At 40.9% G+C, this 25,588-nt stretch overlaps 4 protein-coding genes across 7 annotated transcripts; 3 read left to right on the forward strand and 1 right to left on the reverse strand.

Moving 5' to 3' along the window:
• Positions 1-16: 16 nt before the first annotated feature.
• leng9 (leukocyte receptor cluster (LRC) member 9) lies at positions 17-7,937 on the reverse strand. 3 transcript variants are annotated; one of them, XM_069142639.1, is made up of 8 exons: positions 7,832-7,937; positions 7,412-7,561; positions 5,544-5,637; positions 5,077-5,210; positions 4,617-4,946; positions 2,661-2,901; positions 1,874-2,003; positions 17-1,784 (listed from the first exon to the last, which is right to left on the reverse strand). In XM_069142639.1, exons 1-8 carry the CDS (start codon positions 7,893-7,895, stop codon positions 1,122-1,124), a joined length of 1,806 nt encoding a protein of 601 aa, XP_068998740.1. In that variant the 5' UTR covers positions 7,896-7,937; the 3' UTR covers positions 17-1,121. The 3 variants fall into 3 exon arrangements, with proteins under 3 accessions (XP_068998740.1, XP_068998739.1, XP_068998738.1); XM_069142638.1 differs by having other exon boundaries at positions 2,661-2,898; positions 5,062-5,210; XM_069142637.1 differs by having other exon boundaries at positions 5,062-5,210.
• Positions 7,938-8,151: 214 nt separating this feature from the next.
• Positions 8,152-13,993, forward strand: flcn (folliculin). Of its 2 annotated transcripts, none has more exons than XM_069142640.1 (12): positions 8,152-8,393; positions 8,550-8,762; positions 8,951-9,109; positions 9,235-9,456; positions 9,558-9,724; positions 9,834-9,925; positions 10,961-11,124; positions 11,330-11,443; positions 12,323-12,446; positions 12,562-12,687; positions 13,205-13,307; positions 13,386-13,993. In XM_069142640.1, the coding sequence occupies exons 2-12, from the start codon at positions 8,550-8,552 to the stop codon at positions 13,591-13,593; spliced, it is 1,692 nt and encodes a 563-aa protein (XP_068998741.1). In that variant the 5' UTR covers positions 8,152-8,393; the 3' UTR covers positions 13,594-13,993. The 2 variants fall into 2 exon arrangements, with proteins under 2 accessions (XP_068998741.1, XP_068998742.1); XM_069142641.1 differs by having other exon boundaries at positions 8,951-9,097.
• Positions 13,994-15,496: 1,503 nt separating this feature from the next.
• Positions 15,497-18,849, forward strand: LOC138194141 (uncharacterized). The gene is made up of 5 exons (XM_069142642.1): positions 15,497-16,059; positions 16,385-16,491; positions 16,875-16,946; positions 17,201-17,347; positions 17,540-18,849. Exons 1-5 carry the CDS (start codon positions 16,047-16,049, stop codon positions 17,885-17,887), a joined length of 687 nt encoding a protein of 228 aa, XP_068998743.1. The 5' UTR covers positions 15,497-16,046; the 3' UTR covers positions 17,888-18,849.
• A 1,093-nt stretch (positions 18,850-19,942) lies between these two features.
• Positions 19,943-25,539, forward strand: grwd1 (glutamate-rich WD repeat containing 1). Its single transcript, XM_069142643.1, has 7 exons — positions 19,943-20,182; positions 20,313-20,442; positions 22,495-22,657; positions 22,758-22,968; positions 23,206-23,351; positions 24,211-24,402; positions 24,933-25,539. The coding sequence occupies exons 1-7, from the start codon at positions 19,960-19,962 to the stop codon at positions 25,239-25,241; spliced, it is 1,374 nt and encodes a 457-aa protein (XP_068998744.1). The 5' UTR covers positions 19,943-19,959; the 3' UTR covers positions 25,242-25,539.
• Positions 25,540-25,588: the final 49 nt, after the last annotated feature.

Here is a 25,588-nt window from a genome sequence, read left to right on the forward strand (position 1 = left end):
TCACCACTCGCAGAACTTAAAATAACCCATTTAATATTTAATGTGTATGACAATCTAGCAATTAATTGTAATAGAATACAAATTGATCATTCTTGTGGAACGCAGGCCATACAATATTCATATCAAGCAGATTGTATAAATCATGGAATTACAAGCTGCAGAAAACAACTCTGATTATTCATGGCTGTAAGAAAAAAAAAAAAAACACGTACTCTTTCGCCCTCATGAACAAAATATGTACCCTGCATAAGCCTTTATAGCGAGTGTATATGTCCAGTCTGTGTAGCAGTAAAGCAGTAAAAGTTACAGATGCCTAGAGTCCAACGTTGGCCCATCAAATACAGAGGAGGCAGAGAAAGAAAATAACATGTATTTCTACTGAAGGCGAGGCAGATTCTGCAGGTGCAACAAGCCTAATGAGTGAAAGCTGATGAGAAAATGACCAATTGCATCGTTCTTTACAATAACCGTCTTTGAGAAATATGTACTGCCCGTGTATATCCCCGCGTGTTGTTTTGGCTTATCATTGTTTTGAATTTTGTTGTGCTTAATTGCTTATTTTGGCCTAAATGACTCAAGTCTGTCTGATTGTTTTGATTTTGTTTGAGGTTGTCCAGCACTTTGGTCAACTCCTGTTGTATTTTAATGTGCAATCTAAACAAAACAGTGAAGTCAATGTTGTTGAATTTTGGCCAATTGTTTTTTCGTTTTTATATTTTTCCACACAAACCAGGAAATAAGCATCTGTGCTTTTAGCGAGTTCTGGATCTTCTGTATTGGCTTTCATTATTAGTTCCCGCTATTTTGTGCGAGTCATATTCATCTCTCATCTTAAAATATAAACATGAAATATAATGCAGGTCCTTAACCAATTAAAATGCACCAATTTAGGAATATTTCAGTAAAATTCGAAGTTAAGTGGGATTGTTGCATCCTTTTGCATCTTAATAAAGTTTAATATGATTGGACATCGGCCATTTTTTCCTGAATAAATTTAAGAATATTAAAAATTCCAACCCCAGCATCAACTTTGGTAGATAAGACCACACAGCCTATTGCACCCGGACAAATGTGTAATAACATTCAGAACATGTAGTGTATGTATATGAAGCACTCCTTTATCATCGAAGAGTTACTGTGCACAAGGTCTCATAAAAACCATCTACTTTGGAAACGCCTATGGCACAAAGGTGTAAGGTGTTAACTGGCAGACGGCCAAAATGTAACCCTTTCCCTACCTTCAGGTCCCCTACCCCTTCAAATATCCTCTCTCCCTCCCTGTCCTCCACCTTGGCCAGAGTGAGGTGGAAGCGTGGGTTGTAGGAGTCCCTGTGGAGCCAGCCCTCCTTCCTGTAGGCCTCCTGCAGGCCGTTGTTGAGCTGCTGGAGTTGGAGATGAGGCTGGGGGCTCAGGAACAGCACTTTCCCATTGAAATGTTTCAGCTTCACGGGAAAGGTCACGGCCACGGGCGGGTTGCGATCGAAATGGGCAAACCGTTGGAGGATCTCCCCGGCAGCGGCCTCCTCGGCTGGGCCGTGTAGCACCAGGAGGCACAGGGTGACATGCAGGCAGGAGGCGGTCTGCCAGTGAGGAGCAGAGGAGGGAAGGAGGGTGGTGAGCTCCTCCTGCAGCTGCTGGAAACTGGAGAGGAGAGCAGGAGTGTTGGCCCTGAAGGTGATGAAGTGTGTGGGTCGTTTTTTGGTGGGGCGACCGCCGCGCTTCTCCTCTCTCTGCTCCAGAGGTGCTGAAGGATTCTGCCCCGTTTGTAGATTTCCAACACAACTCTGTATAGAAGTGAAACGTAAGAGTAACCGTACGAAACATGAAATGTAACAGCAAGAAGGTATTTCAGTGTGAGATGAGCTGCACCCACCACGGTGTCCCCGTTGCCTTCGCAGCCTTCTTCCCCAGAAGGGGAAGAAGTTTCCTCCTCCCCCTCCTCTTTTACAGTCAGTTCCTCCTTTTGGGGCGAAGGGGATGTTTGGTCTGTTGAAGCCTGAGGTCTAAAATCAAAACAGGAGAGTAAAATTACTAAAGAAGCAGGAGAGTATCTTACACGACTGCTTTCAAAAGTTAACTTTTCAGACTTAAAACCGAGTCACCCGTAGAAACATGAATTAGTGAAATATAAAAGTTGATTTTCCAACTTCTAATCCCTACTTCTTTCTTGTAACATGTGTAATATGTTTCAAAAATTATTTTGTATCAAAAAAGGATTGTTGTATGAAATTCCCTGCTTTTCTGTAAATTCTGACAATATTTTTGATGATTCATCTTGAACTTTGGGGACTTATAGATACGTATTTCAGTCAAATGTAATTCTAGCAGACTGGCCAACTCGTAACATAAAACCACACTAGCAGGTACAGTGGACTGTGCATTTATTCCTTTCTCTCTTGTTCTGCTCCTCCTCATTCAGGAGTGCTTGTGAAGCAGATGTGGGTCCTCAAGATATAAAGAAGGCATTTGAGTGGTCCAATGAAATGCGAAGTATCTGATTTAAATCCTTGTTGTTACTATACTCCCCCCACATGTTTTGATTCGCATGAAACTAAAGACGGTCTGACTTCTGAATATTTAGACACTAATAATCCCATTTTGTTTCGTACATGAGTTGCCTGTTATTGGTTAAATTCAAAGGATGAACATGAGCATCAGACCTATTCGCCGCCTCCTCCACAACGCAGGGTTGTCGTGACTCCTGTTGTTCCTGAGAAGTGTTTTTTCTGCATTTTGGAGCCGTTTGTGAGAAGTCACTCTGCTTCTCCTCCTCCAGATGTGTGTTATTGGCAGGAGCACACTCCTCTGTTTCACTCTCTTCCTGCCCACTAACCACAGGTGGCTGCTCTTCTGTGGTTTTAAGACTGTCTTGTTGGTTTAGGTCTTGTGAGTCTATTTCTTCTGAAACAAATAGTTATATTTCGCAAGTTTAAATTCTGCAGAATGTACCGTGCATCTGGAAAGTATTCACAGCGCTTCACTTTTTGCACATTTTGTTATATGACAGCCTTATTCCAAAATGGATTAAATTCATTTTTTTCCTCAAAATTCTGCACACAATACCCCACAATAACAAAGTGAAAAAAGTTTTGCAAATCTATTAAAAATAAAGAACGAAAATATAACACGTACACAAGTATTCACAGCCTTTGCTCAATACTTTGTTGAAGCACCTTTGGCAGCAACTACAGCCTCAAATCTTTTTGAGTATGATGCTACAAGCTTGGCATCTATTTTTGGGAAGTTTCTCCCATTCTTCTTTGCAGGACCTCTCAAGCTCCATCAGGTTGGATGGGGAGCGTTGGTGCACAGCCATTTTCAGATCTCTCCAGAGAGAGAGCCCAGAGGGTTCAAGTCTGGGCTCTGGCTGGGCCTCTCAAAGACATTCACAGATTTGTCCCGAAGCCATTCCTTTGTTATCTTGGCTGTGTGCTTCGGGTCGTTGTCCTGTTGGAAGATGAACCTTCGCCCCAGTCTGAGGTCCAGAGCGCTCTGGAGAAGGTTTTCATCAAGGATGTCTCTGTACATTGCTGCATTCATCTTTCCCTCCATCCTGACTAGTCTCCCAGTTCCTGCCGCTGAAAAACATCCCCACAGCATGATGCTGCCACCACCATGCTTCACCGTAGAGATGGTATTGGCCAGGTGATGAGCGGTGCCTGGTTTCCTCCAAACATGACGCTTGGCATTCAGGCCAAAGAGTTCAATCTTTGTTTCATCAGACCAGAGAATTTAGTTTCTCATGGTCTGACAGTCCTTCAGGTGCCTTTTGGTAAACTCCAGGTGGGCTGTCATGTGCCTTTTACTGAGGAGTGGCTTCCATCTGGCCACTCTACCATACAGGCCTGCTTGGTGGAGTGCTGCAGAGATGGTTGTCCTTCTGGAAGGTTCTCCTCTCTTCACAGAGCAACGCTGGAGCTGTCAGAGTGACCATCAGGTTCTTAGTCACCTCCCTGACTAAGGCCCTTCTCCCCCGATCGCTCAGTTTGGCCGGGCGGTCAACTCTAGGAAGAGTCCTGGTGGTTCCAAACTTCTTCCATTTACAGATGATGGAGGCTACTGCGCTCATTGGGACCTTCAATGCTCCAGAATTTTTTCTAAACCCTCCCCCAGATCTGTGCCTCGATACAATTCTGTCTCGGAGGTCTACAGACAATTCTTTGGACTTCATGGCTTGGTTTGTGCTCTGACATGCACTGTCAACTGTGGGACCTTATATAGATGGTGTGTGCCTTTCCAAATCAAGTCCAATCAACTGAATTTACCACAGGTGGACTCCAATCAAGTTGTAGAAACATCTCAAGGATGATCAGTGGAAACAGGATGCACCTGAGCTCAATTTTGAGTGTCATGGCAAAGGCTGTGAATACTTATGTACATGTGATTTATTTTGTTTTTTAATTTTAATAGATTTGTAAAAATTTCTAAAAAAACGTTTTTCACGTTATCATTATGGGATACTGTGTGTACAATTTTGAGGGAAAAAAAATGAATTTAATCCATTTTGGAATAAGGCTGTAACAACAAAATGTGGGAAAAGTGAAGCACTGTGAATACTTTCCGGATGCACTGTATCTGTGTGTAAGCTGAGGTAGCACCGAAGGGTCCTCGCTTACCCTTTACTTCCTCCTCCTTTCCAAAGGGGGGAGCCAAAGATTGACCGGTGGAGCCAAACACCCTGTCAGTCCTAGTGTGGCGGTCCCAGACACGGTGCCCTCTGTAGGTGAAGTACTGGATCCTGTGTTTGGGCAGGGCCAGCTCAGTCGTGTAATCACAGTCACACGGGTTGGTGTCCCAGTTGAAGTCACAGAAGGGGCGCTCCAGCACGCCAAGGAACCGGTCCACGTAGCCCACGACAAATTCTGATGCATCCACTGATGAGTCCCAGAGGATCCGAGAGATCACGTCATCCGCTGTGCGCATACGAGGCTTTTTGTTCACCTCCGCTGGAGAGAAAGAGTTCAAACATTTGAATGTAGGGAAAAAGTGAATGAAAAATTGTAAGAGTTTTGTTGCCTCTTAAGAGACAGTTATCATTATCAGATGACGTAGGAAACTAACTGAATATGGATTGACCTCTTCCCTTGTATTTCGGCTTTGTCCCTTTGGTCACACAGCTTTTCTTCTTCTTGTGTTTTTCCATCGTTTCTCCATCCTGTTTGTCATCCATGTCAGGACATACAGCCCCTGGATCATCCAGTGATGGCTCACTGAGAAGTTACAGCAACAACAGCAGAAGAAGTGAAAGAAGTGGAAGAACGTGCACGTGATCATGATGAATGAGAAAACAATCGTAAAAGTCTTGACTTCAATTTGACACAGATAAATCTTCATATGAATCATATCTATTCAATGCAAAGTGTAAACCTCTGTCTGTGCTGCAACATGAGCAGCAACTGACAAGAAATAAAATATCAATATTTAGACTGCCACCTACTGTATTTAAATTTACCAAAAAAACAAGTACAATATACATGGAAGTCAGTCAACTGTCCTGTACTGTCCTGTTGGTGACTTTGCTGATCGAGGTGAGGCGGGCAGACCTGTGAGAGAAATGACATCTGGGGCCAAAATGACACTTTGCCATCCGGAAAAACTGGCACACTTTGACTCTGTCCTGATCCATTTCTGTTGACTCTGTGAGTGATACAGCAGCAGAAAGAGAAAGTGATGAGTGACATAAGAGGAGGCAAATGTATATGTGATACAACTGTAAGTGAGAGCCTGTAAAGAAAGTCGTGAGACCTTATAAATTATAATAACACAACAATGATACAAGTGAAAAAAAAAACACTTTTGCTGTAAGTAGCCCCATATAACTCAGGCAGTTTACTCCTTGTGATTTACACCTATTAGTTTATAGCAGTTTTCACAAACAATGAAAATACTGAGATTAGAAAGTTGACTGTTTACTTAACTCAGCAACAGGGCTGCAACTAACAATAATTTTCATAATGTTCTATCTGTAGATCATTTTCTCGAAAAATCGTTTCGTTGATTGGACTTCAAAATGTCCGAAAATTGTGAAAAATGTCAACCAGTGTTTCAGAAAGCCGAAAGGTGCAGCCTAAAATATCTCATGTCCTGACCAACAGTCCACAACACAACACAAAGATATTAAGTTTACTATCATGGATCATTAGGGGAACCAAAATATACTCAAATTTAAAAAGCTGTAATCAGAGAATTTTGACATTTTTTCATTAAAATTCATAAAATTACTTTAAATGATTTAAAATTGATTATCAAAATTGTTGCAGATACATTTTCTGTTGATCAATGAATTGATTAATCATTGCAGCTCTATTCAGCAGGCAGGATAAATGTAAATACTAATATGCAGTGTTATGTGATATTCATATTGAGGAAATGTATGGTTCTAGTGTTGACTTCTGCATGTTTTTTTTCTTTTGTGTCACTTATATAAGCCTCAGTAAGATTTGTTTAAGTGTGCCAGATCGCAGACATCCGGATATATTATCCTTAATCACCCGCTCTTTTTAATCTCTTTTAAAAGATTCCTTCTTATCATTATCTTTACCATGTCTGACACTACAATTAACAATTCAAATCAGGAATGAATGAGTGAGAATATTAAATTTATTCTCCAATACAATGCCAAACAGTGTAAATCATATAACAGGTGGCAATGACACGACCCAGAGCTCTCAAATGTCAGCCAAGTAGTGAGGACGTGGCTGCCTGTAAACTCAAACACATATCACACATCCTGTGACACTATTTTGAGATTAGAGAATTCAATGTGACTCACGATGAAACACTTTAATTATTAGATGTAATGTAATTTATTTCCCAGTGAGATGGCACTGACTGGCACATGTTGCCCATATCAGCAACAGGAGTCTTTCAACTGCTTCTAGATCTCAGTGAAAGTAACAGGGAATGTTTTTTTAATCACTTGGAAATTTCATCTGGACAGGAATCTGGTGATACAAGTGGGAGTAGAAGCAGACAGCAAACCCTTTCTTGGGAAGGTCAACACCAATGTTTATTGCTCTTGACTCATTTCCTTAAATTTCAAAACATTTTGCAAACTGGCAGGAAGGGCAAAAATAGGCTACAGATCACAGTGATCAGCTCAATCACCCTTACCTAAGAGGCCACATGATAATTGTTTTGAGACCTTACCAGAATCCAAATTACTCACAGGAACAGAAACATACAGACTAACGGATTTCATGACAGTAGATTACTGAGAAACGTAAACTGATTTCAGTCATACGAGTTATCAGCAGGCCTCCTCTGTAGCTGTCAAATAACAAGATGCTTTTATTTCTGGTTTATTGTATGGACTTATTTATAGCTATATGAGAAGCATTCAGAAAGCCATTTGACAAACAGCAAATAGTCACTGTGCATCACTGTAATTAAAACTATAAGAGTGATTTACCTCCCGTGGCTTCAGGGGTGTCTTTACAGGTGCTGGAGCTGGCTGGGGGCCCATCTTCTGGACCCGGTGTGTCCGTCAGGCTGCTGGTTGTCCGGTGTGTCCCCCCACCTCTCTGCTCTTCTCCTGGTCCGTCTGATGCCATGTTCTGATCTGGGATTTGGAAGGCAAAAAAAAAAAGAAAGAAGCCTGTTGTGTCACTGTGGTGTTTTAACTTTTGGCTTTATTAGACCTGTCAGTGACAAATAAAAACGGACACTCCGACATTAAATGCGGAAGTGGCTGAAGCGTTGTACAATATTAAAAAAAACTTCTCATAATTCAACAACTCAATGAAAAGTTGACCACGTTATAATGATAATACATTCAAAACATATACACGCCTTCAAACCACCGCGAACAGACTTTTTAAAAGATACTAACCGTCAAAGAAAACGGCTCTGACTCGTATCGCCCTTTGACTATTGTTTGTTGTGCCCGATGGCATTATGGGTAATGTAGTTTTAGTTCGGTTTTTTTTTTTTTGACGAAAGGTGCCCTTTGTGTGCTACATTGAGCTTAATTTTAGCAAGAAAAGCGAGAAATAAAAAAATTTAAAAAAAAAGGTTGTTTGCAGAATTTCTTACTGCTGTAAAAGAATCAGAAATTTTTTGAAGCGAGGGTTAAAATAAAGAAAAATTGGCGCCGCGACTGGCAACCATGCGTCATCTGTGCTCGAGCGCGTGACTCTGCGTCATGTGACCTGCACTGTTGATGCCTGTTAGCAGCTGCACATAGGGAAACAAGAAAGTGTAGAAAACCTCAATCTTAACAGGAAGAACCATGTTTTTTTGAAAAAAATACGGATTTATTCAACATTTTATTTTATTTGACGCCACAATTGTTTTTTATGTAACGGCTTTTTGAACACTTCGGCCAATGAATACCCTTCTGTGAAGTAGCATTGAGCACCAGTCATTTTGTTTATCTTGGCTCTGCGCTAAAGGTAGGATTCTCTGATACTGTCAGCTGCAATAACCATGTCTTAACTGTAGTGTAACTCAGTAATGTCAGTGACGAACCAGAGCCACATGTAACTGCTATTGTTGACATCTTAATCGCATATAATCAGCATAGTAAACATTTGAAAACTGTCCCACAGATGAATGCTCTGGTGGCTCTTTGTCACTTCTGTGAGCTCCATGGTCCTCGGACACTGTTCTGCACCGAGGCGCTGCACCCTCCATCCCCGGCCCCTTCATCCCAGACAGGTGCACCTGTGCCTGGGGACAGGGATCGAGACGGTGACCGGGAAGGTGAAGGTCTGACCATGAGGGCCAACAGCTCGGCCACACAGAGAGGAGAAATGTGTGAGGTGAGTGATGGGCTACAGACTGAGAACAGGATGTCACCTGACCATGAGCTTATCAGATACTTACCCCCCCCCCCCCGCCCCTCATTTCTGGAGAACACTCAGTCTGATTATTTTCAGCTTGAAGGTGAGTTCGTATTCCTATCACTCGTCCCAAAGTCCTAATTGTCCTCTTTTTTTCTGCCTCATAGGGATGTCGCTCTCTACCTGCTTCACACCCAGGCTTTGTGAGCATTGATGATGAAACAGGCATCCGCTTCCTGAGCCACCAGCACCCCAGACAGCCCCAGCTTTTCAGTGTGGTCCGCCAGGCTTGTGTTCGCAGTCTCAGCTGTGAGGTAAACAGTGACGTACGTCTCAGTATGTATGTGTGTGTGAGTCACACATCTCATGCACTGAATGAAATGTACTGTTGTTTATTTTAATCCTGTGTCTCCTCACATACTTCCACCTATTTTCTGTCTTTCGGTTTCAGGTGTGTCCTGGGCGTGAGGGGCCAATTTTTTTTGGAGACGAGCAACATGGATTTGTGTTCTCACACACCTTCTTTATCAAAGACAGCCTGGCCAGAGGCTTCCAGCGCTGGTACAGTATTGTTATGGTGGCCATGGACAGGATCTACCTCATCAACTCCTGGCCTTTCCTGTTACGTCATCTCAAACTTACTATACAAAGCCTGCAAAGCACAGCTCTAAAGGTAGGTTGCAAGTGTGGTATTCTCAAACAAGTAAAGACTCTACACTCTACAGATATGTATCTATTACAGCTCCTGATGTCTTTGCACTTACTCTCCATTAGGTGTTTGACAGTGAACAGGGAGTTTGTCCCCAGCGAACTGTGAGGATGAACAGTGTGTTTTCACCTGCAGTTTTTCCACACCAAAGGAGTGGCAATGCAGCTCGATCATTGACTTCTCTCACCCAGCATCCCAATCTCTGGGCCAGTCTGCACTCGTCCTTCAGCTGGTGAGTTGATAGACTCTCAGTCCCACTGTGACAAGACAAACTGTTGTCTTTCTCCATGTAGCTGATCTGTAATTGCTCACCTGACCGTGCGGATGTGTTTCATTTCCAGGCTGCTAAAGGCTTGTGGTAGTCGTCTGACAGAGAAGCTCCTTGAAGGGGCCCCGACAGAGGACACACTGGTGCTCATAGAGAGACAGACAGGTAGACACATTGTTTTTTTACTAGTTTGTTGCACAAATATTTTTATTTATCGAACTAACATCTTGTCAAGCCCTTAACTGAAGATAAAACATTGACCAGTGACATAAAGTCAGAAAAAAGAGGGAAAATAATTTCCCCGGAAAATGGCACATATAATTTCCTCCCGAGACAGGTTTGGCCCCTTCTTGATAATGAATGTAATCAGCTGCTGTCATGTGTTTACACAATGTGTTTTATCATCAGTCTGAACAGTCTCCTGATAAAGTCTGAATCACTGGGTCAGTCGGTGCAGTGCAGACACATGACGGCCAGAAAAACAGGGTGATTCACTCAAACATTCTGCTCAAATACGCTGCACCTTCCAGAAGGAGTTTACACAATTTTAGTCAAGGTTTAGAAAGTGATTAAAGGATTTACAGAAATACTTTCAAGTCCAGTTCTTAGATTAAGGAATTGTAATACCCTGTTTCCTCATATAAAAAAGAAGTAAATACATTTCTGTAGGATTCAAAATCACAAAGTGTAAAGTACAACAAAATAACAAAGCTTCATTAAGAATGAATAAACTGTTTGTATAAATAAAATGTCTTTATACTGCAAAATAAACTCAGCAGATGTGATGTGTGGGGGAGGCTGGTCCATCATGTGCTGGCCATATATTTATAAAGGCAATGAAATAAAGTCATAGATAAGGTGAGAATACATTGTATTTATTTTGTTGTGAAAAAAAGTGGATGAGTAGCATCATAGGCACACCTCATCAGAGTCTAAATATTACATTACATTACATTTCATTTAGCTGATGCTTTTATCCAAAGCGACTTAACAATAAGTGCATTTCAACCATGAGGGTACAAAACCCAGAACAACAGGAATCAAGTAAATACAATTTCTTGTATGTCATATCTAAATATGGGGTGTGATGTAGCGCCAGCCGTTTGTAATATTTTCATGTGGAAATACCCTACATTCATATTGAGTCTGCTTGATAACATTCAAGATTTCTGTTTTTATCTCATTCGGTTATTCCAAAAGAGCAAGAGGAGGAAATGAGCTGCTGGGAAGGAGCAGAAGGAAGCGGATCAAAGTTACAGCAGCACCAATCAGACAGCGAGCTGGGCCTTGACTTCCTGTGCGATGATGCAAAGTTAGATGAATTACCCGGTCTGAAATTTAGGTCACTGAGGCATTTGAGACAGGTGAACTTGTGAACTGTAATTTTGTTGTGCTTGATTACATTAACTTAACTGTGTAAATTAATAGAAAACTGAAAAAGATTTAATACAGGAATTTATAGTTAACTGGTGTTAATCAGATACATATTAGTTAAAACATATTTTTCTATTAGCTCAAATCGTGTGTCTGTGAGCTGGTGCATGGTACATATTGTGGTTCGTTCTGCAGGTCCTCGGGGCTGCTGAGTTTCGGCAGCTAGCGTGGCACGTGCTCATGGGAAATCAGGTCATATGGCGAGGCGCTGACCCTGGGCTCATCCAGTCAGCTTTCACAGTGCTCAAGGTACTCTATTTTACTGGTACACCACGTTCTGCCCCGTTTAGAGAGATTGTTTTATGATGCCGGTCAAATATCAACGACGATGAGTAACAATAACTGGGAGGGCCCTTGTTAGTTGAGTCATGGTGTAATAATGGTGTAATGATGTTTCAGTCAATTCTGGTTTAGTGTGACATGGTTATCATAATTACTCAACATGTTGTCAAAGTTACAACAGTTTCTTAAAACAGTTTCTTATGAAAGTGATCCATTTCCTTTAAGACTCTAAATTATATAATAATTTTGATGTAACATCAGCTGATTATATTATTTCTCCAAAACAATTACCTTTGTTCATTCACTTTCACGAATTCATTTTTTTTTTCTATCTTTCAGTAATTGACTAAAGACATACACATATTATTTAAGTCATCATTACACACCTTGACATTTATTTTGCCTGTACATGCTCCCCTGAAATTTTGATTCAACAAGCACAAGCGAGACAGAGCGTGCATCTGTTTTCACTGTATGATTATTGTTTATTTTTACGGCAAAAAGATATTTGACTTTTGTAATCATTTGTATGTTGTTTTTAATGTACTTCTTTTTTTTGTAACTAATTAAATTTACAACATTTTATTGTTTTCTGTACATCCCGACAAGGCTTTTGTCTGTAGTGTTATTAATAACATTAACAACTGCTCTGTGCAACCATCCAAATAAGTCATGACAGTGAGGCAGTTCCAGCACCCTGAAACTGAAGCAGCCAAATAGAATTCAGCCATCGTTAATTATATTACTTTGACCATTGCTTTTCCTTTTGTGCCAACATGTCAGCCGGATAAATTAGTGGGTGGTTGGGGACGTATATACTAAATCTCTGCTGTGTTTTCCCATCAGTCTTTGCTCCCAGTAGGTTGTGTGCGCGCTGTGCCGTACAGTACTCATTATGAGGAGGCTTACAAATGCAACTTTTTGGGTCTCAGCCCAGATGTGCCCATTCCAACCCACGTCAGCTCCTCAGGTACAAGACAGTCTGTAGACTCGTACTTTGGTGGCTCAGTGTGAAGCTACCCCTGTAGGCTTGTACTTGCAGGTCATATTGGGGTGATCTCACCTTTTTTCTGTTTGTCCTGTAGAGTTTTCAGTGCTGGTAGATGTCAGTTCAGAGAGAGGCTGTCATACTTCAGCTGCAGGTGAAGAAGATATCTGCTCACTTTATCAGTTCACCATCAGCAGTGCCAACCCACAGCCTACAGATAGGGGTGAGTAAACATTACCTTAATTCACAGTAATCACTGCACATTTGCTGCCACTTTCAAGGTTGCAAAATATACAGTTAATCCCTGAAAGGAGAGAACCGTGCCATTGCTGCACTGACTTGAACTAACGTAAATTCGACCAGACAATACTTTGAGATTTTTGGTCTTCTATTGAAACTGAATCTGTATCAGTAATACACACAGAGTATCCCACCACATTTATTAACCCCTATTCATGTCAGAGCAGCAGTTAATGTGATAGTAGCCAACATGTTCAGACATATGCATAACGTTAAGGAATCCATTAACAAAGATGCCAGGATCTGGATCCAAGTCAGGAGTTAATGATTCATTTCTTGGCCCTGAACCTTTCTTTGTACCAACTTTCATTCAAACCTGTTTTGTTAACAGGTTTTTCATATAAGACATGTGGAGGCCAGAAAAGTTTGTACTTAGAACTATGTACATATGTTGAACTGTCAAACTATTGATTGACTGAATCTTGGTCCTCTTTTTGCAGGTCCAACACTACTGAACAAGCTTGAGGTTGCCCTGTCCAATGAGAACTTGTCAGTGGATGTTGTCTCGCACTGCCTGCTATGTTTGAAGGAGGAGTGGATGAAGTTAGTAAATTTCCCTAATTTATTCATGATGACTTTGATTAAAGTGAGATTTCTCATAGTTACTTCTCGCTCTTTCAGTAAAGTCAAAGTGCTGTTCAAGTTCTCCAAAGTGGATGGTCGGGGGAGGGAGGACACCCAGAAAGTTCTGGCCCTCCTTGGTGCCACAGGGCCCAGCGAGGAGGACAATGTCAGGCTGCTCAAGTACTGGATGACTGGACTCAGCAAGACCTACAAGAGTCATTTAATGACAGCAGTCCGAGGAGGGGAGAGGAGCCCCAGCCAGTGACAAAGAGGAGGTGGAGGAAGAGGAGGAGGAGGAGATAAAGGGGTAAAGAGAAAGGATCTTAAAAGAGAAATGGTGAAGAAAGGAAAGTGAAAGCAAGAATCTTTTCATCATCAGTTTTGTTAACTGCTTGGGACTCTGAGCTGAATGAAAGAGGACTGTGAATGAATGACAGGAATGATTATTGTCATTTTAAATAATGAGAAATGTACTGTGTTCCTAACCCTGATTATTATCCTGCGCAGATTAACACATTGAATGGGGGCTTTTGTTTGTGAAAGGGAATTCTTGTAGAAGACCTCTTCATACCGATATGTAAAGTTTAACTTATTACTTTGAGGCTTTGCACTTTGTTTACTGTTGCTGATGTTTAAATAATGAAATAAATTAATGTGAAATTTCAGTCCTTCTTTTGTTCTACAGTTGGCTCCATCTTGTGGCGAACGAGAATAATAAAGAGGAAGTTATAGTGAAGTGTAGGAGAGCTACTTCTCCACCAGCTTCCACTCACTTGTTTGGGTGGCTGTCAGCCAACAAGTCTCAAGTGGTGTAAAACAACACTTTTAAGGTTTTCTGGTGTCCTGAAATGTACAAAATGGTTGCATAACAAGGCCTTGCTCCCCTACAGCCGACTACATCAGCAGGGCTTTGGCTTCTTAATGAGTCACACTGATCCTCTGTGGAGTTTTTTCCAGACCAGTTATTTGAGCCTGTTGCTTTGATGCAGTTTGCACTTTAGTCAATAAAATTCAGCAACATACGGCTTTGTTTAAATTGGTTTGTTTTTTTTTTTTGTTGTTTTTTTTTTGTTAACACAAAAGTATGCAGTGATTGTGTAAAAGAAAAAAAAGAAGAAAAGAGCAAACTCATGCTTGAGTCCAAATTTGGAAGGACAAGTGAGTTTGTAAATATTGGACTGACTGTAGCTTTCCTTTTGAAAGGAATGTACTTCCCTAGTTATGGATGCACAAACATAATAAGAACTTCACAAATTAGTAACATATTTACTTCCCTCAATATGCAAGGGATGTCTGAAACAGGAAGACGGCACTATGACGATATTTATGCCTGTTATGAAATTGCATGTTAGGTGTAGATGTTTGCACAGTTAATGATGCCTTGGGGAGTGTTAAGGCTTCGCTTGCAGTCAGCCTGTTGCTGTTCTGCAGTTTCCTTTTTCCCACAGCAGAAACCATAACTTTGGGAAGCTGTCTTTCGTCCTTTGGCTCGTGATCACATAAACATGCAGAGAAACAGTTTGCCTTTGACCCAACAACTTTGTTCGTCCTCCCTTTCATTTATAATTAACTCCTCTCTTAACATCTCACTGAAATCCAAAGCAACAGGACACTTTTCATGACCGGAGGGCACAGAACAACACATTACTGACAGGATGATGACAGCTGTGCACAATATCAGACATCACATTCACACCACACAGGTCTGACACTTTTTTTTTTTTTTTTTTTTTTTTTTTTTTTTTATGGTAATGACTAAAGAAAGCTGTCACACATGGAATGACTTGCAAGTTCTGGTTGCAGTGTTGCAATGCTATTTGTCAGTTGTTCAAGGAATGTGATTCTCATATTTATATAAAAAATAAAAGGATCATGTGATGATTAAACAGGATGATACTGCGCTCTGATTCTGGAGGGATAAAGACAAGGGGGATCCACAGGCGCAGAGGTGTGGGGGAGAGTCCAAATGAAAAACATACGCTCCAACTGCATGACTAAGCCTCCTAGGCCCTGGTTTGGAGGGGGGAGGATGGGGGTATGAGGGTGGGTGTCAGGGAATGTGGGAGCAGGGGGGAGGGGGCCGGGTCAGTCAATAGTGAGGTAAAACGTGTGGCGGTGGGAGGGGCCGAGACTTAAAGGGAGCAGACAAGCAATCCAGCCTAGCACTTTCACTTTGAGCGGAGCCTGTGTCTGAGTGAGAATACACAGAGTGACCAGAGAGAGAGAGAGATACAGAGGAGGAGGAAGAGCCCAGTGTCTCTGCCGCTTTATCCATTAACCAGTTTCAGGGTACAGAGGAGTGGTTCAAATCAGGCTGGTCAGGAAAATTCTAGGTCAGTAGTGAGACGAAGAAAAGGAAAGGGGAAAAGATATAGTAGAAAAAAAAGGGAAAAAACAAAAGCTTTGAAAGGAAAGGCTGCAGCCATTCAGGCTTAAGTGGGAAAATCCAAAGTGAGAGAGCATGAAGGCGTGAGATGACAAATGAAGAATTTTTTGGAAAGTACCAAAGGAGCCCAAAAAGGAAGGGACGTATAAGGGATGCCTACAAGAAGATTAACTATCAAGTCATAAAGGAGAAGCGACAGCAGCGTACTCTGTCAGACTTCAAGAAACCAGAGGAAACTTTGCCGTCCACAGCCTGACACAGAAACCTGCCTGCAGAGTGATTGCTGTCAACAAGAGAAATGGAGAAGTGTCCATTTTTAGAAAGATAAAAGGATGTCACTGCCAGGTGAGAAAAGACAAAGAACTTCATGTTAAATCTTTCTGACAACTTTCTTTTTAAAGTCTGTGGCTCTATAATGAAATAGTAGCACTGGTTATTGCATGTTTAAGTTTAATTTGTGAATTAAAGCAGATTTCTGTTCCTTTAGAATTTGGTGTTGCAACAACTGCCCATATTTTGTGTTGTTTTCTGCAGAAATAGCTAATTGTTACAGGAAATGATGTCATGTTTTTTAGTAGGTATGCAGTTTGAAGGAGCTTCAAACCACAGAAAGTTTCCAGCAATTACCTGAATGTGCTTTGATGCTTTCTTCTGTGCTCGTCGCAAACAGTTTTGCTGTTGCTATCACTTTTGACTGTCCAATGTGGTGGATGTGACTTTGAGTGGGAAGGTGTAAGAAACATTAAAACGACCATCGACTCCAATCCAACTGGATTTGTAAGTGAAACTCTAACTTTTATGATTTATTTAAGTGAAATCATCCCCTCTGCAGGAATGATATTTTGTATGTATTCTCAACAAATCTATTGTATGTGTGTTTAGTTATTTGGTATAAGGAGGTGGTGAACATCTCATTGAAATAAATAAGAATAATCAGCTGTCCCTTGTCATCTGATAACCTGCAAAGTTATCAAGTGACAAGAGGATTCAAATGCTGTGTAGTTTCATGTGTGGTTTAGTTATTACATTATCAAGTACTATGTAATGTTATTCAAACTCGGTGATAAACATAGTTCATTATAGTAATAATTTCAGTGTAAATAACCTGTTTCATCATCTTGTTTATTCTCATTTTTGTCTCTCTTTTCTTTCTCTGTTAGCGGACAGTATTTCCTAAAGATTACTATGTAGTGCACCGATACTCAAAAACTATGCTCTGTGACACAGATCAGGTGAGTTATCATACAAAAAGGCAAAGTGATGTTTCATATACGTTGTACATTCTAATGTCTTTCAGTTTTCAGCCTTCTCCTGAAAAAAACATTTTGTTATTTACTTTCCTGCTAACATTAGCTTTCTTCTATTCTTAAGCTAAAAGAAAGTAAAAAGATCAGTTTAGTAAAGGATGGTTGTACCAAGTCCGATTGTGATTTTGCATCCTAAAATTGATTGTGGGGTTGTTGTGTTGTTCTACCTTTCCCTGCAGTGTTGTGTGTTCCCTGCTGCAGTCGTCCTCCTGGACTCCTGGCAGCTGCTTCTCAGAAACCTCTGGGATGAGCACTTAAATCACTCCTTAATCTTCGATCTGAAACAGACACTGGATAAAATTATTAAAAAGAACCAAAATACAGAGGTAGGAGTTTCTCACCATGATACCATATGACAATTGTTCCTGATTATTTCACGCAATTGCCTGCTGCATTGATATCAGTGTTTGAATAATTGTTTCACACATGACTTTATTAGTCCAAATTGTTCTCTTGAAGATTTGTTGATTGTGTTTTTTACCTTTAATCCTTATTTTTTCCTTGTTTACTCATCACAGAGGTTCCAGGAGGAAATGCACCTGGCCCAATTCTCCACAGTATCTTCCTCTCCAGAAGAACTCCTGAAGCTAACGTCAGAACTTTTCACTCGATGGCTTGAGGTTGGGTGCTCAAGTTCGATTGAGAATTGCACCCTGCCCACCTTGCCACCCACTGTTGAGAGGAAGGACTACGGTCCGTCCAGGGCCAGACTCTTGACCACCAGATCTATCAGCTATGTGGAGGAAACACAGCCTGACAATATGACAGACAATACACAGCCGATGTCCAGTGGGGTTCCTCTGTCATATTCTGCTTTTGTCTGGAGCCCCTTGCTATTCAGACTCTACTGGTGTTTGCTGCCATAGTTACGAAAGAGGATCTTTTTTTCATGATGCACACAAAATGCAAGACTTTTCTTGGCACTGAATGATTGTGTTCTTATATTTGTGTCATTATGTTTGAATGCAGTAAGCTTTGTTGATATGAAGTGACATGCACAGGTTGCATTTAATGTCCAAAGTTAGTTCAGACTGTTAAGCTCACTGTCCAACAGTGCTCTGTAACATGTGATATCACAGATATAACCTTATAGCCAATCTCTCTAGAGCAAACCACAAACTCCAGCTAGCTAGGCTCTTCCTGCTAACAAGCGATAAATGCTGAGCTACAATGCACATAAGCCATCGTCTCTGTGGATTTCATCACTGTTTACAATGAATGTTATGTGAATCTAAGACATGACCGTCTATGGGTGTTTACTTTTGTACATAAATGTAAATTAAAGACATTTAGATATATGCATTTAGATATATGCATTGTTACCTTTTGGATTAAGTTGCCAGGATATATCTAAAGGTTTGTAAGCTATATTTATTATGGTCTTTGCTGTTTGTTATTCAAGATGGAAAAGTACATTTACATGTACTTCAGTAAAGTTTTTGAATATTTTCACATGCTTTTAAGTATTTCCATTTAATGCCAATTGTACTTCTACTTCACATTTAAGAGAGAAATATTGTAATTTCTCTTCACAACATTTATTTGACAGTAAATACTTTACAAATGTAATGCTCTGCTACAAATTGAAAGACCCAAGAGTTTATTAAGTTGTTTAACTCAGTCCCACCTCAACCAAGTGCATCTGTAAAATGCTTACACATTAATGTATCTACCATACTAACCTAACAATACAACTAACAATAGTCATGGACCATTTTGCTGCATTAGTACTTTTGCTTTTGATGGATTTTACCACTTGCATCATTGTATTTGTAACTTTACAGCGTGGTATTTTTACTTACGTCAAATATAACTTTTATTTCCTTCACTACTGTTTGTCGGTAAAGAAAGCTTAAATGTTTACAATTTGTGTCCATTCTGCTTTAAGAGATTGCATTTTGTTTATGATCTTGCTATCCAGCTGCAAGAGTCTGTAATCATGTTATCTCAACCATGCAAGGTCGTTTAAAACGTCATTTCTTGTGTACAAATCCTTTACAACTATTTTGTAACTGTTAAAAAAAAAAAAACAACAACAACTGAATGATAAGTTGCAGATGAGAGAGGAATGTGCTGAGGATGGGCTGCAGAAATGTTCTGACTTCTGTCAGAACTCACATGAGAAATAAAAATGCACCATTTGGTGCTCACACTTGCCCTTGCTTGTACACACCCACGCATGTATGTGCACCATTGTCCTCATAGGGCCCTCCTTGTAGTTTCATAATTCGTAAAATACAGATGTGGTTACAATGTGAACAGGCTTTTGTCTTGCAAGTCAAATGTTTTAACTGAATTTATGGCATAATTTAGAAGGATCGGACAAATGTAATAGAGCAAAAATACATTTTTGGACAAATTAAGTAGAGAAAAATGACTTGTGTGCTATTCTTATGCACTATGGACAGCACTTTTAATTGAAGGTGCCTATCTCCCATTACCTGTTACTGTCAGATACATAAATATCTAAACTGACCGTCCATGTTGTGAGTGGTTTCCCATCAATGTGACCCCAGTGTCAGTACCAGTGTCAGGCTGTGCTGTTGCAGATTACAACTCCTTAAAATAAATGTGGTAATCATGACTCACTCAGATGTAGTGGGGGGTCCTGTCCTGCAGTGCATGACCCCAAATGTTGAAATGATTATTCAGAAATTTCGGAATTAAAAAATATTTTCTAGGGAGTGACAGACAACACTGAACACCACAACTATTAACATTAAAGTGTACGCATTGTCGTTCTGTTAATTTCCTCGACAAATATTTGCAAGTTTGATCTTTCCTGGCAGCAGGGAGCCAAGCGCCAAAAGAACCAGCTGAATTCCCGTAAATGGGGGGGGGGGGGAGAGGGGGGGGCAGTGTGAGGGAAGGGGAGGGAGTGACTGGGCAGGGTGTTTAAACCACGTGGAAACATACCGGAAGTGAGCACACTGCCAAGATGTCTGCGCCCGACGAAAGCACGTTTACCGAGGAAGGAGACGAGATGGAGGAGATGGATGAAGCAGGCAGCGATGCGGACGAAGAAGAAGAAATGGCGGATGAAGGAGCGGACCGAGAGGGGGAGAGGAAAGTGTACGTCCCCGGAATCGAGCCGCTTCAGCCGGGAGAGGAGCTGGAGATGGACCGGTCCGCGTACCGCATGTACCACGAGTGCCAAACAGGCAAGTTGTAGACAAACTTTTAGAAACTGTACCGCCAAGGTTAGCCATGCTGACATCTGTTTATTAATGCTGGCATCATGTGGGAACTGTAGGCTTGATTCATCATCGTGTCGTTGTTGTTTACGTCCAGGAGCTCCGTGTCTGAGCTTCGACATCCTGAGAGATGGAGATGGAGATGGAGCTGGAGAGAGCGAGGCGCAGTTTCCTCTGTCTATGCTGATCTGTGCGGGAACACAAGCTGATACAGCGCTGAAGAACAGGTACAGGCCTCTTAACAATATCAACTTTATGAACAGATTCAATCTTGTTACTGTAAAACGTATCTTTGCTTTACAAAGGAGGTCCAGGCAACAGCTGGTACTTTGGAACTTTACTTAAAGGGGAAATTCACCACTTTTTTTTATGCTGATGATACAATGAGAAATTTATCGTCGAAGCGATACATTTCTCATTTGTATCCTATACTGACAGAGAAAGCTGAAGTTTGCCTACAAGTACCAGAATGCATTTAGATGCAAGCCTCAAATCATCCTTCAGTTCCCTTTTCCAAGTCTCTCCCCTTGTAGCACCTGCTCTAAAGAAAGTTGTATGCCGAGGTAAAAGACATGAAGGAAAGTTCGTAAGGAAGCTACAAGTACCGATCATATTCCGTAATGTTAGCAGCTATTTTAAACACAAACAGCACAACATGTTGATAAAAACATCTGTCCAACATTGACATTCATCTATAGCTATTACTTTCTTGGCCAAAATATATCATTAAGTGACAAAAGTACAAGCTCAGTAGTTGTTTGTCCTGCTGGTTTTGGTCTTTTTCCAGTTCATCTTCAGTATCCCAAAGAAGGTCTGCAGCACACCTCTGTCTGTCTTTGTAGTAAAACTTTCATGCATAGTAAAGCACACTCTCTTAACTGGCAACAATGACAGCATCCAACAAAAACTGCCCACTCTGAAATTGCAGTAGACTGATTCAGTTTCTGTTGGCATCAAAGGGAAATTTGAACAAAGATGCCATCAGTCGCTGTTTGTTCTCTGCAGCTCTGTTTCTGGATGGTTCCTGCTGTCCCTTTCCTCTTGCACCCATAATGCAGCTGGAGCGTGAATTTTTTTTTAATTTTTTTTTTTATATACTTTTACTAACTATTTTTAATCTGTAATGTCTATTGCTTTTGCTGTATCTTCAATGCTGCTGTAAACGAAATAATTTCCCGTTGCGGGATCAATAAAGTATATCTATCTATCTATCTATCTATCCAGACAGCCAGCACACACTCCCTCTGGTCATGAAATATGTCACTATACATGTCAAATGACGGCAATGGTCCTAGAAGAACAACAGATTTGGCAGCTGAATTTTAAGATGCAGAAAATATATTGAGGGAATTATCCCTTCAAAGAACTACATGTTATCATCACACTGATTGGACATCCAATGGTGGTGGTGAATATTCCTTTTATAGTCCTGCACATATGGCACAAACACAGGTTATTTTAATCATTTTGGTCATAAAATCATTTTGGCTGATTTGGTGGCCCAGAGGCAGGTTAAGCCCTGGACAGGTCAGCTAATCCAAAGAGACAGACAACCTACGACCAGTTCAGATTTATCAGTTAACCGAACCTGCATGTCCTTGGACTGTTGGAGGAGGATGAGTCTGGCGGGGAAAATAGGCCACACAGAAGGGCTCTAGCCAGCAATTTAGCAGGTTGAAAACCACAACCTTCTTACTGTGAAGTAACATTTGATATTCCTCTTCAATCACTCTACTATAAGTTAGATAAGTTTACTAAACAAAGAATGACTTATTTCAATCCTAATAAGTTACCATCCTACTGCCAGTCTAATTCTGTACTGAGAGCTATGTTTCCATGGTAACAATCTGCTACACTAGCTGATCACAAAGGACCAAAAAAAATTGAAGCAACACGTCTCCTATTGTGTGGTTTTTTTTTTGTGGGCCGAGTATTGAGAAGGAAATTGTTGTTTTTTCTTAGAGGGTGCAGAAACCAGACATCAGACATTAGTTCAATCCATGGCAAAATTCCACACAGAAGTTTTTTTTTTTTTTTTTGAAGTGCACAGTTTCTGTTTTGTTTTGATGCCAACCACATAGTCCCCCACTGAACAATTTACTTTCAGTGGAAACTTAAGAGGTTAGTTAAAGGTCAATGGAAACATTTTCAACAACTGTGTTACTTGACAAAAACTTAGAACTTGACTACAGATAACAAACGATGAGAGTCTGTTCAGTAGTTTTGCTGTTTCCCGCATACTTACATCCTATTTAATGCATCCTTTTACTCTCTTGCAGACTTCTGGTGATGCGCATGTATAACCTTCATGGAACAGAGAAAGAAAAAGAAGGGGAAGAAAGCAGTGATGAAGAAAGTGATGAAGATGAGGAGGATGAAGATAAGAACCCACAGATGGAGCTGGCCATGATGCCTCACTATGGTGGGATTAACAGAGTCAGAGTATGTTGACATTTTTATTAGATAAATCATGAAAAAAATAACTCCAGTATCAGAGGTTAGTTTCCGCATGTGGTGACTAATTCTGTTTCTGAACTTCCAGGTGACCCATTGCGGACAGACTTCATTGGCTGCTGTGTGGTCAGAGAAGGGACAGGTAGAAATATTTGACCTCCGACCTCAGCTGGAGGCTGTCCAAAGTTCTGCTGCTATGGCCGTGTTCGTCAAACAGCAGATGGAAGCCACAGCACTCTTCAGTTTCTCAGGTCACATGACTGAAGGCTATGCAATTGATTGGTCACCTAAAGTACCTGGTGAGTGAGATTTTAAATTGCTAACTCAATCTGCAGACAAAATAAACACAAACTACCCACATACTTCCTTTCCTTGTTGAGACTTGGTCTTGTAATACCACTTTGTTTATTAGGAGGCAATAGTGAATCAAAGTAGCTAGCCTTTTCACAATTATTACATAAAAAGTGAAGTGAATTAGCATATATGTGTCTGTCTCTCAACTAAAATGTAAATTGTTGTGCCCGTTTTATTAACAGGTCGTCTAGTCAGTGGGGACTGCAAGAAAAACATCCACGTGTGGGAGCCAAGCGAGGGAGGGACTTCGTGGCAGATTGACCAGCGACCTTTCAGCTCCCACAGCAAGTCTGTGGAAGATGTGCAGTGGTCACCGACTGAAGCTACAGTATGTTTGTAGAGTAAAAGTGACATAGTGGGCCAGACTAGTGTAGATGGTGCTCACTGTCAAACTTACTGCCTTGGTTCAGTTCCTGTGAGTGCTAAGTGAAACTGTCTGTGTTTGTGTGGGTTTCCTCCCAAACACGTCCATGCTGAGTGTTCGACATGCATGTTGGGATTTGACACGCAGGTTGTCTGTGCTCATTGCACCCTTGACAACAGTGCTGACATCAGCTGGAATGGCCCCTCTGAACATGGATATTAAGGAAGACTCAAAAGCAGAGAATGAATTTCTCCACATGGATTAATTATGTCAAACTGAGCTCATTGATTCACCAGTGCTTTCGATGTTTAGTTGGAAAAACAAGGTGTGGTGAGAGAAGTGAATGATTGGAATGGATGACCTCAAAAACAACATACTGTAGCTATGTACCACCAGTGTTGTAACTAAAAATCCCAGACTAAAATGTGTAATTTGTATGTTCTCTTGGTGCTGCAGCTTGTCACCAAACTAGTTTGTGGTATGTGGACGTGCATCTTGCAAAACTGACACTGGTTGTTAACTTTTTTGCTCCCACACTTTGCTTTATGTCAGGCGCTTGGGACTTGACAACCTAATTGGTGTTGACTGCAATTTTTCATTTCAGTGAGGATACAAAAAGATGGCAAAGAAGCCCACTTTCACTTAAATGTATCAAATATTATGAACACAGAACGAGCAATTTTTATTTTTGCAAGAAATACAGTAGAATTCCTTGTTTAGGGATACCAATGAAGTTTCAATCTTTACTCTTTGAAAAGAATAGCTGCTGCTATGCAAAAGCTAATGGCTATCTAAATAAACAAACAAACTCTCTCACTTGCAGGTTTTTGCATCTTGTTCAGTGGATCAGTCGATTCGTATCTGGGATATTCGCGCCCCACCCAATTCAATGCTTTCAGCCAATGAAGCTCACTCGTCAGACATCAATGTCATCAGCTGGAACAGGAGTGAACCATTCCTCCTGTCGGGAGGGGACGATGGGCTTCTGAAAGTTTGGGACCTGCGACAGTTTAAGGTAAAAAATCAACAGCAGCTTATCTAAGATCATTGAACGATAAGGTTACCACTGACCGCATTATCAGTTTGTGTTATCATATCAAAGTAATCCACTATTAGTGCTACATGGAAAACATTGAGGCTTGTAATATTACATCAGATAACCTCACACCTTCTTTTTATCCGCCCCACCAAAGCACATTTGTTCCATCTTGTGTGTGTTGTACAATAGTACAACAATGATTGCTGTAGTTGTTCCTGATAGAGGAATCCATTTTTGATTTACCTTTTATTGAAATAATTTGACATTTTTGTAAATATACGAAAAAGCCTTCTTGGCAAGTGTTAAATGAAATAATTGATACAACCACGAAAATAATTTATATAAAAAGTTTATTACAATTATTCCCATTAAACACCTGAGGAGCCTGGAAATTTCTTGTAGCAGCTTATGAAAAATACAGATCTGTAAAACACTGATCATTTTAAAATGGATATTTTTTGTCTTCCGAAGTATGAACACACCTCTTTGTTCTCCTGTACCTGCAGACTGGACGGCCGCTGGCGAACTTCAAGCAGCACAGTGCTCCCATCACCTCTGTGGAGTGGAACCCCGTGGACTCCAGTGTGTTTGCTGCCTCCGGAGCAGATGATGTCGTCAGCCAGTGGGATCTGTCCATGGAGTCATGTGATGTGGGCGCCAGGGTAGAGGGGGTGAAGGACCTGCCCCCTCAGCTACTCTTCCTGCACCAGGGCCAGTCTGAGATCAAGGAGATTCACTGGCACCCACAACTAGCCGGTGTGATGGTGTCCACGGCACTGTCAGGATTCAACGTGTTCAGGACAATATCTGTGTAGTGTGTCAGCGTGTGTGTGTGTGTGTGTGTGTTTTAAAGAGAAACATGATTTTGCAGTTACATGAGTAATACACATTTAATGTGCATGTGATATGAGAAATAAGGAGGTTGTAATAATGTACATAACTTAGGTAGTTACTTTGCTATGCAAGTAATAATTCTTCTTTTGACATTTATTTACCAACGTATTTGCCATGTGTTCTTCCTATGACACTTTCACTCTGTAGGTTTTACAGATGTAACTATTTTCAGTGGTAACTATTCCCTGTTGCATGCTTAAAATAAAATTTGTAAATTTATAGTCCTGTGTCTTCAGCTGAATGAACATTTTCAAATATAGAAAGTAGA

Source organism: Embiotoca jacksoni, unplaced genomic scaffold, assembly GCF_022577435.1.
Source record: "Embiotoca jacksoni isolate LCO1_2020_lvr unplaced genomic scaffold, fEmbJac1.0.p SCAF_11, whole genome shotgun sequence".
NCBI lineage: Eukaryota > Metazoa > Chordata > Actinopteri > Embiotocidae > Embiotoca > Embiotoca jacksoni.

Coding starts and splice junctions, on each gene's coding strand:
- leng9 (XM_069142637.1), bottom strand. CDS start 7,895: ATGCCATCGGGCACAACAAACAATAGTCAAAGGGCGATACGAGTCAGA. Junction 7,562..7,831: donor CAGAGCCGTTTTCTTTGACG/GTTAGTATCTTT, acceptor TCCAAATCCCAG/ATCAGAACATGGCATCAGAC. Junction 2,004..2,660: donor GTGGAGGAGGCGGCGAATAG/GTCTGATGCTCA, acceptor TTTTGATTTTAG/ACCTCAGGCTTCAACAGACC.
- flcn (XM_069142640.1), top strand. CDS start 8,550: ATGAATGCTCTGGTGGCTCTTTGTCACTTCTGTGAGCTCCATGGTCCT. Junction 9,110..9,234: donor GCTGTGAGGTAAACAGTGAC/GTACGTCTCAGT, acceptor TTTCGGTTTCAG/GTGTGTCCTGGGCGTGAGGG. Junction 12,447..12,561: donor AACCCACGTCAGCTCCTCAG/GTACAAGACAGT, acceptor TTTGTCCTGTAG/AGTTTTCAGTGCTGGTAGAT.
- LOC138194141 (XM_069142642.1), top strand. Junction 16,492..16,874: donor ACTCCAATCCAACTGGATTT/GTAAGTGAAACT, acceptor TTTCTCTGTTAG/CGGACAGTATTTCCTAAAGA. Junction 16,947..17,200: donor TGCTCTGTGACACAGATCAG/GTGAGTTATCAT, acceptor CTTTCCCTGCAG/TGTTGTGTGTTCCCTGCTGC.
- grwd1 (XM_069142643.1), top strand. CDS start 19,960: ATGTCTGCGCCCGACGAAAGCACGTTTACCGAGGAAGGAGACGAGATG. Junction 20,443..22,494: donor GATACAGCGCTGAAGAACAG/GTACAGGCCTCT, acceptor ACTCTCTTGCAG/ACTTCTGGTGATGCGCATGT. Junction 22,969..23,205: donor TTGGTCACCTAAAGTACCTG/GTGAGTGAGATT, acceptor TTTTATTAACAG/GTCGTCTAGTCAGTGGGGAC.